Source organism: Dermacentor albipictus, unplaced genomic scaffold (assembly GCF_038994185.2).
Source record: "Dermacentor albipictus isolate Rhodes 1998 colony unplaced genomic scaffold, USDA_Dalb.pri_finalv2 scaffold_40, whole genome shotgun sequence".
Lineage (NCBI taxonomy): Eukaryota > Metazoa > Arthropoda > Arachnida > Ixodida > Ixodidae > Dermacentor > Dermacentor albipictus.
Window position 1 is genome coordinate 1,267,094 of NW_027225594.1, and position 15,898 is coordinate 1,282,991.

At 43.6% G+C, this 15,898-nt stretch overlaps 1 protein-coding gene across 2 annotated transcripts in view; it reads right to left on the minus strand.

Moving 5' to 3' along the window:
- Nucleotides 1–730: 730 nt before the first annotated feature.
- Nucleotides 731–15,898, minus strand: part of LOC139052864 (mediator of DNA damage checkpoint protein 1-like) — a 39,886-nt gene continuing 24,718 nt past the window's right edge. The window contains exons 10-14 of one of the 2 annotated variants that reach the window (XM_070530013.1): nucleotides 14,522–14,590; nucleotides 11,357–11,456; nucleotides 9,291–9,446; nucleotides 6,228–6,253; nucleotides 731–1,303 (exon numbers count right to left, since the gene is read on the minus strand). In XM_070530013.1, coding sequence (XP_070386114.1) covers nucleotides 1,124–1,303; nucleotides 6,228–6,253; nucleotides 9,291–9,446; nucleotides 11,357–11,456; nucleotides 14,522–14,590 — 531 coding nt within the window. In that variant the 3' untranslated portion in view covers nucleotides 731–1,123. Of the gene's footprint in view, nucleotides 1,304–6,227; nucleotides 6,254–9,290; nucleotides 9,447–11,356; nucleotides 11,457–14,521; nucleotides 14,594–15,898 lie in introns of both variants that reach the window. The other variant, XM_070530011.1, reaches the window with a different exon arrangement.

The window sequence follows — 15,898 nt, forward strand, 5'->3', positions numbered from 1 at the left end:
TGCGAGCTTCTAAATGGCTCGAGCGCTCGCAGGCAAGTGGTAACTACCAAGTACCCATGGCCCACGAGCACTTTGTCACCAAACGTCACATCCCGTCGGTGCAAGTTCAAGCTCTTGTCCACACGCATATTACTCTTTGCGGAGATGCCAGGCTACGGTAAATGTGGAAGGGAGTAAAGACACTGGTGGCAACTCCTCCCAACACCTTTTCCAGCAACAATGCGTGAAAAGTTCATGTGTTCATAGGTGTTCATGTAGCAATAAAACAAAAGAGATTGCACATCGTGAATTGTAGCGCTGCCCACGCTTTACACTAGCAGTTAAGTAGAGTATGGTTAGTTAACTGCGGTAACAGTTCCACGCCCTCCATAGTGAAACTTTTCACAAAATGGCACTACCAACACGGCTGGTCAAGTTTAACTGCCCGCGGTAAACCTGCATTTTGTGAATGGCAATTACATATACGGACAAGCTAGAACTCAAGAGCACTGTTAACTAATGGTATGGTCAACGGGCCCCTTTTGAGCACTCTAGACTGCTCTTGCTGAGTGGTTTACCTTCGTTCGTCTCGGAATTCATTCCATTCACGTGGCTCCAATGGTAGCTTTGCATGCAGACGAACATTCAACTCGGGCATGCTTTTTCTGCTCTGAATGTCAGTTGCTTTTTGATCACCTGCATTTCCCCCCGTTTTCTTCCCCTCCAATCCAATAAAAGTATGCAACAAAAATAATTTTTTTTAAAACACATTTATTGGGTCGCTTTGACTACGCATGACAGTACCTGCGGTGTCATGAGATAAAAACATCAGTTTTAAAAAAGAAAGGCACAACAAACAAAAGTTAATTCAATGCTACGTGGCTAATATAATGTGATGGTATGATAGACTTGTCATTAACACAAGATGGGGCATTATGTTACAGCATAAGGTAATTTTATACAGTATATACAAAAAATGCGAACGGTAACTGTCCGTTTGAATGTACAGTAAAGCTACCTGTGTACAATAACAATAATGATGAAAATAATAAAAAAGAAAAAGCCACGTTGAATGGTGACAGCAACATGTAATGTTGAATGGCGACATGCAAGACGGCAAGCTCCCACCCCCCGCTTTAGGCTTTCACTCCAGGCGATGGGCTTCCATGTCGAGCTTGTGCTGAAGCAGTCCCGAGAGCACAAACTCTGCGGCGACAACTGGAACACCGTTGTTTCGAGCGCGTGAGCAAGCTTTCAAGTCCTCCTTGCAGGAGACCACAACAGTTGTACTGGTAGAAGTCCGAGCCGGCAAGTTGTCCAGGTACTGGTTTAAGAAAAATTGGCGAGAAACAACACAATCAACGGGCTTTGTTGACACAGCTCCACATTAAGTAATTCCAACAATCGAAACACACAGTGCAGAACAACAGGACATGCACATGGAATCCAACTAAATTTCAATTGAGGAGAACCTTATTTATAGGTATACAAATATATAATGATATTGTAATGACAGCATGTTTTACGAAAAATACCTGCATTATATATCCGATAATTGTTGTAGGCATATATTCGTTGCAACCCATACCAGCGAGAAACACTTTAAATTTATTGCATTAGCTCCAATAATTTGTTTCAATCTGTGTTTGTTATATCGAGGCTCGATTGTACTTGGAACCCCATAATATACCCAGCAAACGAGCAAACAAGACCATGTTACCAGGGCAGCCTAGCAATGCCGTATGACATCGTTAACTTATGAGACACTGTTCCAGGTGGTTTAAGACAGTTTGTTAAGGAGGTTTTGAAACAGTACATTACCAGTATAAACAGATAGGGGGTATGAGAATAAAAAATATGTTCAAATAACGAAGTGGATATAGTCCTATTTGATTTGGCCTTCGAATTGAACAGTCACTATCCGTTAACATGAATATTTTTCGTGTAGTTTTCAAATATTTCAGAACACCAACTGCGCACAATGAGACATCAAACTGCAGTAAAAGTGGGATAAGTTTCATGCCCTTGAGTATACAGTTGGACCCACTTAAAAGGACTCCAGATATAACAATCTAGTGGTTATAAAGAGCACATTTCATTGCATTTATGATTTTTCAACATTTCCCACTAAAATTCCTTCCTGATAAAACAAACATTTTTGAATATTGACGTACTGTTATAATGACTGCTACGAATCCGGTCACGATAAAAAGCAGGCACAGGCGAAGTGCCAAAGCACGGAAGTGTGGCCAAACTGGGTGCACGGAAGGGTGCGCCCCGCTCGAACCCAACCGCAACAATAATATGGCTTTCGAGATGAACATGGAAGCGGCAAAGAAGGTCCCGCCTGTCCAAGGCATGCCTCCAGGAAGGAGGTGTACAGCACCGGTTCTTGCGCCGATACGATATCGAATGCCACGACGGCGTCGCTCTCGTTATTGCGCAATTGTCCGTGTGGCACCACCTGTACTGCGCCTGTTCCGATGATTTGGAACGACCATCTATGTCCTTCCATCATGGGAACAACGGCCCTCAAACGTTGCCTGATGACGCGGCACCATGCGCTGCCGGCAGGCAATGTTGCAAAGGCTTGGCGGTTACTACGCCATTATCCGGATACCACAGTTTGCAGGGACATTTGAACTTTCGAACATAGAATTTTTTTTTTTTTTCGACTGAAGCGACATAGCTAACGTAATTTTAAGGCTCTACTGTGGCTGACGTGGAGTCGTAATGCCGAGATCGTGATGTCCGAGACCTTTGCAGAATGGCGGCACGCAGCAGTAGTTTCCGAAGTTTAAATTTCTGGCAAACTATAATGCTTCACTCTCTTGAGCAGAATACAGTCGTGTACCGCTGGTACTAAAATATATCACAAGCTTTCGAATAAGAAATAGCAGCTGCGCTTGCAGTTTTGAAATGTTTCTAAAAAGAAGTTTCTGAAATGTTTTCAAATGGATGTTTCTAATGAAAGTTTGCAGCTAGTAGGGGGCGCACACCGAGAACAAAAATGACCTTGAAAATCTGGTTTTCGGACTAAAGTACTGCCGAATTGTAACTTCTGATGCAATCTTCAATGGGGTTAATTTTTGAGCTTTTTAAAGAGAGAGTCCATATATAACTACTGATATAATGACCACTTTTTACGGAACTATCGAGTTAGTTTAAATGTGTTCGACCGTACTATAAGCATAAAACATGAGAAAGTGGAGCATGCTACATAGCTCAAGGAGCAGGACTTCACTGGCTTATACGGCTATCATTCGCCATCTCCAAAGATTCCTGTGCGTGCAGACAAACTGCTTATTTGTGTACGATGCCCAATTTGCACTACTAGCAAACAACGCTTTGTAACATGTAACGTAATAACAGAAACTTGCTAATGTTATGGATACTTGGACTAGGACGTGAACATTGTCTTATGTTAAATGTGAAAATGGCTGCTCGTTAGAAAGCAATTAAAGGTATTCAATTTGATCATAGCACTACTGGCATAAGGTTTGGTCTAAAATTGCTGCAGTCGATCCCAGATATATCAGACTCAGATATACTGAATTACTGTCTATATTGAACAGTTGTAAAACCCCCTCGAAAATCGCACGAAAAAGTATAGCTATGTACCATGTTGGAACACCTGTTCATTGTCACATTCGATATGTTGAATGCAGCGTTGCACCCTTGCAAGTGCACTTCTAACAGTAGAAAGGTCACTTCTAGCGCCGTCGTAAATATTCATGTTTTGGCAGATGCCGTCAAACAAGATTGAATATGAAGCGCAGTAAATGCCATGGAGGAAAAAAACGATCAGTTCTGCTTGCTATGCATAGGGATGGCTCATGCAAACTGCGTTATTGTCAAGAGCATATTTGCACTTTGCTTCAAGAACGCGAAGGCCTCCCAGTCTGATATGCCTTGCGCAACAAAGCGTGGACGACACTTAGTAGTGCCAGGCATGGGATGCCAAACTGGAGATGCCGCACTGTAGATTTGTCTTCTCGTAGATGAGGGCTTTCCGCGAATGGCAATTCAGAATTCCGCTAGCAGCCAAAACTAATTCTACTCCAACCTCCACTTGGATGGATCTTTACATTGCAGTATGAATTTAACAACACCGGTGCAGCCACATCCACACTTTGCGGAAAAAAAACTACAATTGTAGTGTGCAACAAGGGGACACTCTGAGGCGAGGCGGTCAGACCGATCCCAACAAGAAGTCGGCTCCGAAACTCTGCACAGTCTGCCTGGCTTGTTGCCCACATATGATGATTGGCCATTTAAATGGCCTATTGCTGGTGTTGTAATGGACACGCGGCAGGGCGTGTTCACATGTGATCTGCAGTGAAGTGTACTGATTGTGACAGAGTGCGTAGCTATACAGGCTAGTTAGCTTCCTTGGTGTGCACGTTTCTGCTTCTTAAAAGAAGAAAAAAAGCGCAACAAGCAGTTGACATGCCCAAGTCACATTACACTCTCGCATCCAGGCAACGCAGGCTTTTAGGGTCACATTACAATCACTATATCAACGAGCATTCCACAACACGGGCGACTTGTAACGTTCGCGAGCAAAATAAGTAAGTCAACTTTTGTGCGTTTAACACAGCCTTGGAAAAACAAATCAGTTTGTTTTTCCAATAGTTTCTTGCACTTATGATCTCCGGAAAGTGTTCCAGCCATGCAGAGATCTCAGATAAGCTTCAGATAGGCATTCGTTATATTTTGAATAATCAACACATTGAGCTATTTCACGATCCCCTTCGGGTTTGATATAGCTGGGATCAACTGTACACAACCCTATAAACACAGACAAAGCAGAACTTGCAAACATGGTGTGCAGTGAAGCTTTCAGTATGTAACAGTGTTATTGAGACATTAAAGAGTAACACTAAACTGGTTTATACTGGTACTAATGTGCCTTTTCCGAACCCCATTTTTCACTAACTTGGTGGAACAAGGATTGATCCCTTTCTTGTATTTTGTGGCGAAACCTCAGCAGATCATTGTGACATCATGAATTTCAAAGTAATTTACAGCAAAGCTGTTAAGAGGAGTTCCACAGCCATTTAAGTGCGGCTTAATATTGCTGACTTACAATATTGCTGTTGAGTTCCTTTAATAAAACCGTGCTGGCTGTTTAGGAATGAAAATATGAGAATTAATATTTACATAAGCATACAGAAAACTGTGGGTTCCACATTTCATACAGCGACATAGGGCAATGACACGACTCTGCAGCAGCAGGCTCTGGATTATTGTTGACCAGCTGGAACTTTTTCAAGGCCAACAAAGTGGTGTACCACATAAATAACCCAGTTTCAGATAATGCAAATCTAGAATAGCCTTCATCAGAAATTTTTACATTTGAGATACGAGTGGATGGGTCACGAAAAGCTTGGAAAAACATACGTTCTTCATAAAATGCAGAACCTGGAAAATCGAAAACCAGTGCTGCACCTCGCATGGCCTCCAAGACTAGAAGGTGCCTGCGACCATAGAGTTTCTCACTATAACACCTAGAGGGTAATCTGGCGCCACCGTCTATGGGAGTTTCTTAAGGGGGCACCGTGCCGTCATGGGAATGACGGTATATGTGTCTGCGAGGCTCGTGTTGGCTGGTGTTGTAAGAGGCTTCGTCTAAAACGTGGATATGGCTACGCAAATAACACGTTCTCAAAGTAAAATCTTCATAAAATGTTTCCATTCACGCATATTGCATCTTTACTCACCCACGATGCATGACCAAGCGAAGAAAAGCAAGAACAGACGACCAACTGTTTCAAAGTGAGCGCGAACCTTGTCGTCTGTCCTCCAGCTTTAGCGGCCCGCTGATACTTTTTACATAACATGTAGTCGTGCACACAATAACAAGTTCTCATAGTTAAACAATACATGTTTTCGCGTAATAATAAAACTAAAACAGCTTTTCACGTGCTGTTCTAGTAGAAAATGAATCATTGTGGCAGACGGAACGGTACTTGCCAAGCGCGTCTTCAAGGTGTCCTGTATCTACGAGAACGATGCCAATCCGAATCCACAATATACCGGCATTCCCATGCATACCACAGCGCAGCACCGTCAGATTTCCCTCTAGGTAATGTAGTGAGAAACTCTATGCCTGCGACATGCTGAACATCTTGGAGGCCATGGTCTGGGATTCGCAACACATATGCTAACCACTAAATGCCTGCGCCATCTGCTTGGGCGCTTATTAAAGGCGTGGAAGAGAGACGTATAGAAATCAAACAGCTTACCTTGCCACCTGCACACATCACAATTTCTGAAAGGGAAACAGTACACCAAAATCAGGTCAACCACATCGCAGGAAGAGTAACTTCCATATTAACAAATAGAGAGAGAGAGAGAGAGAGGGCTCTTTATTAGAAGAACAGAGAATTTTGCCGGCGCGTATATAACCGCTGGCATGCTACTCTGTATAGGGATGGGGAATGGGATTAAAAGATTCCAGAAGAGAGTGGGAGAAAAAAAAAGGATAAAAATAAATATGAAATGTCCGCGTGGACCCGATACTAATTTTTACACGTGACATGGCGGGTTAATTTAGGCTTTTGTATAGGAAGGATGCAATTTTTAAAGTTTTCCTATTTGACCAATTTCTGTCAGGTATTTGAACAATAAATCCAAAACCCGTCGCTGTTTTGAAGGGCCGGGCATTGGACCTAAGATGCTCGGTAATGTTAACGGTTCGTGGCGAATCATGTCCATTTGGTGCTCAAAAAATTGTCTCTCGTCGCGGTACGCGGGGCATTCTAGTAATATGTGCTCAATTGTCTCTAAGTTGCGACAGTTATCACAGTATGGGTTATTGGTAAGTCCTATGCGGTACAGATAATTGTTCGTATATGCCACGTTCAGTCGAAGACGATGGTACAATGTCTCTAAGTGTCGAGGAAGTGGTCGTGGAATTTTCGGTCTCATTTCTGGGTCAATGTAACGTAGGAAGTTATCTTGGTGAAGCGGCAGATTCAAGATGCGGTTTTTTTCTTGATAGGCATATTTTTTTGCCATGGTTGAAGCGTCGGCTTTTGTAAAATATGTTCTTCTGAACTTGCGGTATTGGAGTCCATTTCTGGCAGCTTCGTCCGCTCTTTCATTTCCCGAAATGCCGGCATGGCCAGGTATCCACTGGAACTTTATGCAATGCCCAGCAATCTTAGCCCTGTAGTGAAGATAAGCAATGTCAAATGCTGCTGGTTGATTATTGCAACGCTTGTGCCTGTTCCATATACTTTGTAGGGCTGCTTTTGAGTCTGTGAATATCACCCATGTCTTTGGCGGCTGCTGTCGAAGTATATACACAAGGGCCTCCTTAATGCCATATAGCTCCGCTGAGGTAGATGATGTCGCTCGCTCAAGACGAAACGAGAATCGTTGTCCTGTAGAGGGAACAAAAAGTCCGCATGATGAACGATGTGGAGTTGTAGAGCCATCTGTGAAAATGTGCGTTGCGGCTGCGTATTCTCTGTGCATATATTCTAAAGCTATCTGATAAGTCGCTGCTTGAGGCATTTTCTTTTTCGCTCTGATTCCAGGTATGTATGGCACGATTTCCAGTGGGGACAGTGTCCATGGTGAAATGTTTCGCGGCATAATTTGTGACGCCTGAGCAGGAATCGAAATAGATATGCTTCCGACGGCCTGCCCAAAGCTAGATGTAGTACGGGTTCTGGAAATATCCTTTAAAAAGTGAGTCTTCGTATGAATGACGTGGCGGAGGTGTATCCGAAGTGTCTCCTGCGAACATAGCACTTCCAGAGGCAGGCATCCAGCTTCTGCTACAGTCCCTGAGCGGGACGACCCCTTCGGAAGGCCAAGACATACGCGAAGGCAGTTGTTTCGTGCTGCCTCGAGTTTTCTCTTGCTTGTGGGAGATATTTTGTGCAGGATCGGGAGGTAATATCGGAGTGTTCCATCGACGTAGGTCTTATGGAGGAGCACCATTGATAACAAATAGACTTTGACTAAAGGTTGTTGTGGCCCAGAAATTGCTTATGACGATGTCACATCCAACATGAAAGCATCTGATATTTTTTATAAGCATAGATTCATTACAATGCTGACATTTACGAGAAACAGTTTAGATTTACTTCACTGTATCCGATGGCTTGTTAAATCTGCGTTTGTTACATCGATGTACAACAGCACAGGCTGTAGCCCCGTCTACCGAGACTGGTGTGCATATCAGCTATTCCAAATAAATCTTGCAAAGAGTTAAAAAAATAATATGGGGCTTTATGTGAACAGCACTCCAGTGTTCCAAGCTAGTCATGAGTATATTTTCATTAAGTACATATAATAATTTAGGTTAATTAGGTAACATTTAATGAACTTATGTAATGGATAAGGTGTCAGTGCTGAAGTTCTGAGAGGTGCCGGTAAATGACTGACAATGACCTTTAAAAGAACCTAGGCCCAGTGTGATATGGGCTTGTTGGTCGGTCATCATTGAAAGGCATCTGTATAGCACAACAAAACAAAGACACAAGAAGAAACGAAGATGAAGCAAGCGCTTGTTTTCGTCTTAGTTTCTTCTTGTGTGTATTTTGTTGCGCTACACAGATACCTTCCAGTGTGGTTCTTTTTCTGACAAAAAAGGAAAGCCTGTAAAATTTAGAAAGGACTGTAAAAATTGCAGCACTCTCAAACAAAATCTGTGGAATGCGGGCATAGCTTATCAGGAGCCATGAGGAGATGTCTGTGACTTTCCACATAGATCTTCAGTCCTTATTAAAAGCATGCTTACAATGTACGGTGCATTAGACGACAAGGTTTATGTTTGGAGTCTGCTGATATCACTGGCACAAAGATGGAATGAATGTGTCAAGAGTGCACTCTTGACGCATTCCACCATTCTGACAGCTGCTTATGTGGCCGGAAACAATGGGACTGTAACATTATACCCGTGCTACTCAGTCAAGGTTAACGTCATTATATCTAGACTTGCTGCTACTTGAATTGAAAAGGCAATTATTTACCTGTACTTTCTTGTGCATTTCTGCTAGCAACAAATCATTCTTAAGCATCTGCTGCCAATCATAAGAATACACAAAACACAGGAAGGTGTATTTAAGTGTCAACTACGTTCCAGGGGTGAGAGGATAATATAGATATTGAATATCCACTGTATCAGAGATTACTTTGTTCAGTGCCCAATTTTAAAACATAGGAAGAACTGGTTTTTCAGATCGATTTTCCACAATATTAGCACAATCCAAATGTCTGGCAAAAGTGAAAGAAAAATGCACTTTGGGCCTCCAAAAGGGTATAGCAAAAAAATCAATCAAACAAACAAACACCTTTCATGTCACTGGGAGACGGCAGGACATGTGGTGTGGCATGGACGCTCCATCCCCGAAGTACGCCACCGGCCGACGCCTTTGCCAACGTGTCTCTGAGGCTGAAGTGCAGGGCCTTCTCAGCCTTCTTGTCAAGCAACATATGGGGCATGTGGTCTGCGATTAGACAGGGGATAAAAACCAGAATGGTGGGACAATGTTAAGCACTCAACAGAGAGCACCTGCTTTGAAGGTTGCTTGCAACCATGATTAGCAGGGCTGCCTACCTCCAGCCAAAAACAACTGCCAAGTTAAAAAAAGAAATTTTGGAGTTTTTCTGGGCAACCTTGGGAACCTCAAGGCCATGCAAACAGAGCCACTTTTTGCCTGACCATTTCCTACGACTTACGATCCTATTTGCTTAAAGGGGCCCTGAACGATCCCTTGGGCTTGGTGAAAAAACACAGTCTGCGGGCAGCACACGCTGCAGTGAACATCTAGCCAAGTTTTGCTGTAAGCCCGCAAGCGAATCGTAAAGTCACCTTTCTGTCAAACGCTCCCTTTTCAACAGAAGGCCCTGTCCTCACTCTCTTTGGGACACTTAATTTCGTCATTGGACATACTATTTCGTCATTTCCTTAGACGGCTACTACTTGCCGATAGCCACATAGCGTAGATACCGTGGCCGCCGCGGAACGCCGCCACGATTCCACTGTCAAAGCGCACTGCGGCTCACCGACAACCACCGCGTTTCACATCGTAAGCACCAAAGGCGGAAGTCGTGGCATCTACGCCAACATTCAAAATGAAATTTAAACTGCACGCTGCAGTGACATTTAGAAGGTGGAGTGTTGTGGGCACGCCCCACTGCGCTACAGGCTTCGCAGTGCAAGGTGCCGAAGAAGGAACGGGAGCACAGCGGAGGCCTTGTTTGATTGCCAATCACTCTGCTTCTGCTGAACGCACTGAAGCACTTTTTGCAGCTAAGTATTTCTGAAATAGCCTATTTTCACTTGAAATGCACTTCTGCACTTCGATAAAAAGTGGTTGGAGAGAGAGGGGGTTCACTGCATGTTAATTCCGTCACGTATCCTTGTTGGTTAACATTTCACATAGTACTACAAGAATTGCGCTATCTCCCACAGGCGATATTTTACAAAAATTTCAGCTACCATATTAGCTAAAAAAATTCCGGATACTATACGGTAAATATGCCATTACAGGGTTAATTTGAACTGCTTCTTCTGGCTTGGCCCATCGGTACAAACTGAGAGCAACAGCTGTGAACTCGGATGATTGATTGAAAACACAGCTCTGTTACAATTAAAACCTTGTTATTACAAAGTTGCATCTAACACTAAAGAAAGCTTTGTTATATCCAATGTTTGTTGCAAGCGCATATGGGTTGGATGCCAACGTCGATGAAACATTTGAGATTTACTTCATGTCCTATGATTTGTTGTCTTCTCTGTGTTCATTATAATCGAAGTACAGCTCTAGGAGGATTCAAAGTAGAAAACTAACGTACAAATGACATCACTGCTCCTAAACAAAGTAGAATTAAAACGCACAGCCAATCAAACAGGAGCTGTTTCTTCTAACTGTGTCGCGTCACCATCCATTATTGTTTCGATTGGTCCTATCAACCTGGATGAGCCTTGTGCCGACAAAGACCCCACGCCATTAAAAGGTCGTATATTGTAGAAAGGGGCTCCGGGTTAATTGTTAGCACCTGGGGTTCTTTAGCATGCACTTATATCTAAACATGCGAACACTTTTGCATTTTGTCCCCATCGAAGTGCAACCACCGTAGCTGGGTAAAATTCACGACCTCCATCTCAGCAGTGAACGCCATCTCTGTTTTCCAACCTTCATAATTGCTAAAAGAGATCATTTGCATATGTGAGGCATGTGGTAGAGCATCTGCAACTTTGAAAATGTATGTCAATACATTTGTTTTAAAAGACAACCGTATTGTCCAGTCTAGTTGGAATGTTAGAGAACCTGAGTAGTTAAGGCTAATGTGTACAGCAATGTGCAGTCTTGATATTCGTGAAAAACCTAGCAAGACAAAGCTTCAAACTGACCCACAAAGGCTCCGGCCTCCTGGCACTTCTTTATCCAGGCTACGTCAACAATTGGCGTGCCCTTTCCGATGCAGCACAGAGCCTTGACCGTTCTTCGAAACTGCCGGTGGTACACAGAAAAAAAGAAAAAAAAAAGTAAGGTCAGGTAATAATAAACTATATAACAATAACAATAAACTAGACAAAGCAGGGATGAGATAGGGATGGGACTGCTACAAGCATAGGGTAGGTAAATTTACAAAACAAAGCAGGGATAGGTAGAACACTAGATTAAGATATGGCAACACGTAAGTAGCACACACAGGCTGCGCGAGTTATTTGTTACCACACCAATTCGAAAGAGATGCCATTAGTGGTCATCACCTGCAGGGAAATTCATCAGCCCGCAGGCGACGGCAAGTTGCCGCAGAGTACAAAGTTGTTTTGCAAGAAAAGAGTGAAACTTGGCAAAATACTGCCACTTGTGAGGAGCTCTTTAACACATCCACTGCAACGTGGGCAATGGGTGCATCAAAGCAGTTATACCACATGTGCGGCTGTAGAAGGGCTTTTCTGTAGTGGGCCAGTGCCATCTTTTCTAGAAATAAATGAAGAGCAGAAATTTTTGTTGTTTCTGATTCAACGTATTGCGGCACCATTTGCCTGGAGCTCAAGAAAGTTTGAAAGGAGCGCGACTGACCAGGGACTTGGCCGCAGATCACTATGCACACGCGGGACATGAAGTGAAGTGAACAGCGAGTCGTAACACGTAGCGCTTGGGACCTCAAGAGGAGATGCTGCAGCCAACGTGTTAAACCATGGACAAATATGCCAGCGGGCCGATTCCCACAGAGCACTGCCATTAGCTGACAGCCGACATCAAGCAAGAAGGGTGTTTGGATCAGTGCGCTTCTTCCTTTCTTCCCATTACTGTGTATATTTATTGCCGCAGTTTACTGAACAGGCTGAAGTAAGGAAAGTCTTGCGTTCCGAATTTCAGCAAGTACTACATATTTCCAGAAGAAGTCGACTATCGCCTGCTCATGCTCGGCCGCGCCCACTTGGATAGGAATGAATTTTTGGCAACACTGCTTACTGGTGTAGTAGCCGTTGGGTCTCTTAGTCTAGTTTCGGTTAGTTTTGAGCCCTCGAATACCCTCGAACCACGTGGAACTTAAGGTCGGAACACATGTATGACTGCCAGCGCGTGCTCACTCCTGGCAGCTCGTTTCTTATTGAGCTATTGACAGCACTTTGAAATGTGCAACTTGAATGTGGTCCATCCGTCCGTCCGTCCGTCCGTCCGTCCGTCAAGCTGGTGCAGGACAGTACTGGTCTGCACACGAGCACGAGTGTGCACTCCAGCCCTGTCATGCAAATATTGCAAACGCACTGCAGTTTCATGCAGCTACGTCTGTCACGCAGTGTAGATACCGCGGCTGCTGCGGGGTGTCGCGACGAGCCCGCTCGCTGAGCTCACTGCAGTTTCGCTGAGGACAACTGCATGCTCCGAGTGGTCTCTGGGCAACATGGCACCAGGCACATGGCGAGCCTGTCTGAGCACCAAGATCCAACTGGAACAAGTTGTTCGCTTGCCGAGTTGCACTACTTCGAGGTATGCTGTCATCACGGTCTAAGCTTGTTACGAGCGAACATAAGGACATTTCGTTCAAGCAATGGAAATTGTGACTGCCACAGAGATAAGCGCAAAAGGAAACATGCTATTTGCCACTCGGCACGAGCGAACACAGCTGCGCTTAGTTAAGTGGTACACCGTAGCAAAGCAAAGGAACGAGATGCCGCGAACTCAACCATAAGTTGGGGTACAGCCTTTAAGTGCGATGCGCTGTAGGCACCAAAGTCAGAAGTAATGGCATCTACACGAACATCCAAAATCAAATTTGAACTGTGCACCACAGCGACGTTCAGTGGGCAGAGCGTTGTAGGCATGCCTCACTCCACCATAGCCTTCACACCTGAATGCCTTGCAATGCACCAAATGGTGCATTGCAAGGCATTCAAGAATGAGCAGAAGCACCGCAAAGGGGATCAAAGGCAATCTTTGAATGTCAATAATTGCGCTTCTGCTGGAGGCATTGGAGTAATTTTGCTGTAAAGTATTTCTGGAATAGTTCAGTTTAACTGAAAATGCATTTCTCGACTTCAATAAGAAGTGGTTTAAGGCCCCTTTAAAGCACTTCCAATGGACCCCAATATCTTATTTTCAAATAAGACAAAAGTTCACTCGAATGCATTCAATGTTAGCCTAATGACATTACATTACTATTTTTACATTTCGCACACAATTACACACAAGTCCAGAACAAAAGCTTTCTCCTACAGCCCTTTCCCTGAAACGGGCTAATAATGAGCCATCCCTATCTAAAAGATCTATTGTTAAACCCCAATTTAACGAAGTTGATAGGACCCGGGAACTGTTTTGTGAAAATGAAAACTCTGTTAAATCAAAAACACTTTAAAACATTCATGTGAGTGCCATATTTATTAAAGAACAATAAGAAGGTATACAATCTACTGCCTCCCTCACAGACTTATCGTGACCACTTAGACAGGGAGCCCATTGTGCACGCCTTGTGTTCCTTCATGGAAGTGGCAAACCTCAACAGCTCAATGGCATCCGTCACCTGAACTGAAACCCGACATTCCCATATTTTACCTACATTTCTCCCCCACCCATTGGTTAATCAGGTGAGATGTCCAGCTCACTTCATTGCTCAAGAGGTTTTCAATGCGTTCAACGCGTTAAGTTCTATGACTGTGCATCAGGGAACCAAAGGCATATCGTTAAATAAAATTTAGCAAAATTAGGTTAAACTGTCATTTGACTATCTCTCTACCTGTAACAGACAGTGTCATGAAATGGCTTGCACCAAAATACGAAAACATGAAGAAATGGAGGAGGATGATGAAGACAGGTAGGCATCCATCTTAAACACAAACTACTAATCGGCCAGGCTTCAGTTTTACAGCATTAGACATTCTGCCTTGTAATAAATACATCCTCAGAACAATATCATGCTAGCCAGAAAGAAACAGAAAAATTTGTTATGTAACTTTGTCATGTGTTTTTTCCCCCCACCAATTTGTATGCACTGTGACACCATGGAGCAAATGCGCAGTTGAGAGGGCAAGAGGAAAAAGGTTGCACGCCAAACGGCTCCTCACCTTGTCGGTGACCAGGTGTGTGCACATAGAAGGGTTGGTTGCAATGGCCCCACCTAGGTCTCTTACCACCTGCTTGGGAACCAGAAAGTGATGACAACTGTCAACTTCTAGCACGAGTTGCAGCTGCAACACAATAACAGTTAAACTAGGAACCGGTGCCCAGCTACTGTTGGCTACATAATGGCCACGAGGCAGCCGATATGTGCTCAGTGGGAAATGGTGCCATGAACAAAGCACTATGCTGTTGGGTCGCACAGCAGAATTTTACAAAACGAGCACACTATCAACCAACACCTGCACTCAATTTCATTCAATTTTTTTTTAAATATTCGACAGCCTTAAACTATTGCCGTTGTTATCTGCTCAAAGTACAGTTAAGCCTTGATGTAACAAAGTATACCTAAAATGACTCCTGCTGATATCAGCATGGAACAAATATATGCTTGCAACAAACATTGAATATATAGTGAAGGTTGTTTTGTGGCGGATGCGACTTCCTTATAACAAGATTTGGCTGTGGTCAGCAGCTCCCTCATTTAAACAGAATTAGTTAACTGAATTAAATGCAGTTAACTGAAGCCAGCATGCATCCTCATCCCATGAAGTTTCATGGCATAGAACGATTGAAAGTTGAGAATGCTCTTAGGGATTCATGACACTGAAAGGCAGGCAGCCAGACACAAATAGGAACAAAGAAGTCGACGTTTCTGTTGTCCTTTTTGTTTTTACTTGTGTGTGATAGCATGCCAATGCTTTCAGTAACATGTTCAGTCACAGCCTGGCGCGAGAGCATCAGCAGCCTTTCTTCTTGTGTAAAGTTATCCTGAGAACGAGACACAATGACAGAAAAAAAAAAAAGCAGATTCAACACAAATTTTGGGATCTATGTGAAACGGTTCATGAAATGCTTTTTTTCTTCCCATTTCGTTCCTGCGTCTCTGGCGTAAGGGAAATTGCTATACACACATGTGCTCTTGCATACTTGTGATATGAATACTCTTATATTGGCTTGTATTTCTTCATTTATTCTCAATTTATTCAAAATAGACCAGCAGCTTCTTGGCTGATACCCCGTTGTGACTGTTTGACCGTAGTATGGAAATCATAATAGTCATCAACATGTGGCAATCATCGCGAGGAGGCTAGTTGGCATTGGCACAATATGTACTGCCTGCTTCATGGGCATGTGCAGTGGCATGGAAATCAGCATAACACATGCCATTCATCTGAAAGAGCTAGTTGACGTTGGCATGATAAAAGTGTACGTGTGATTGTGGCCTAATGTCTAGGGCACTAGGCTGCTGTGCTGAGGGACTGAGTTTCTAATCCCACCGCTGGACAAGTCTTTCTTTTCCCCCCCTTAAGAGTGATGATGAA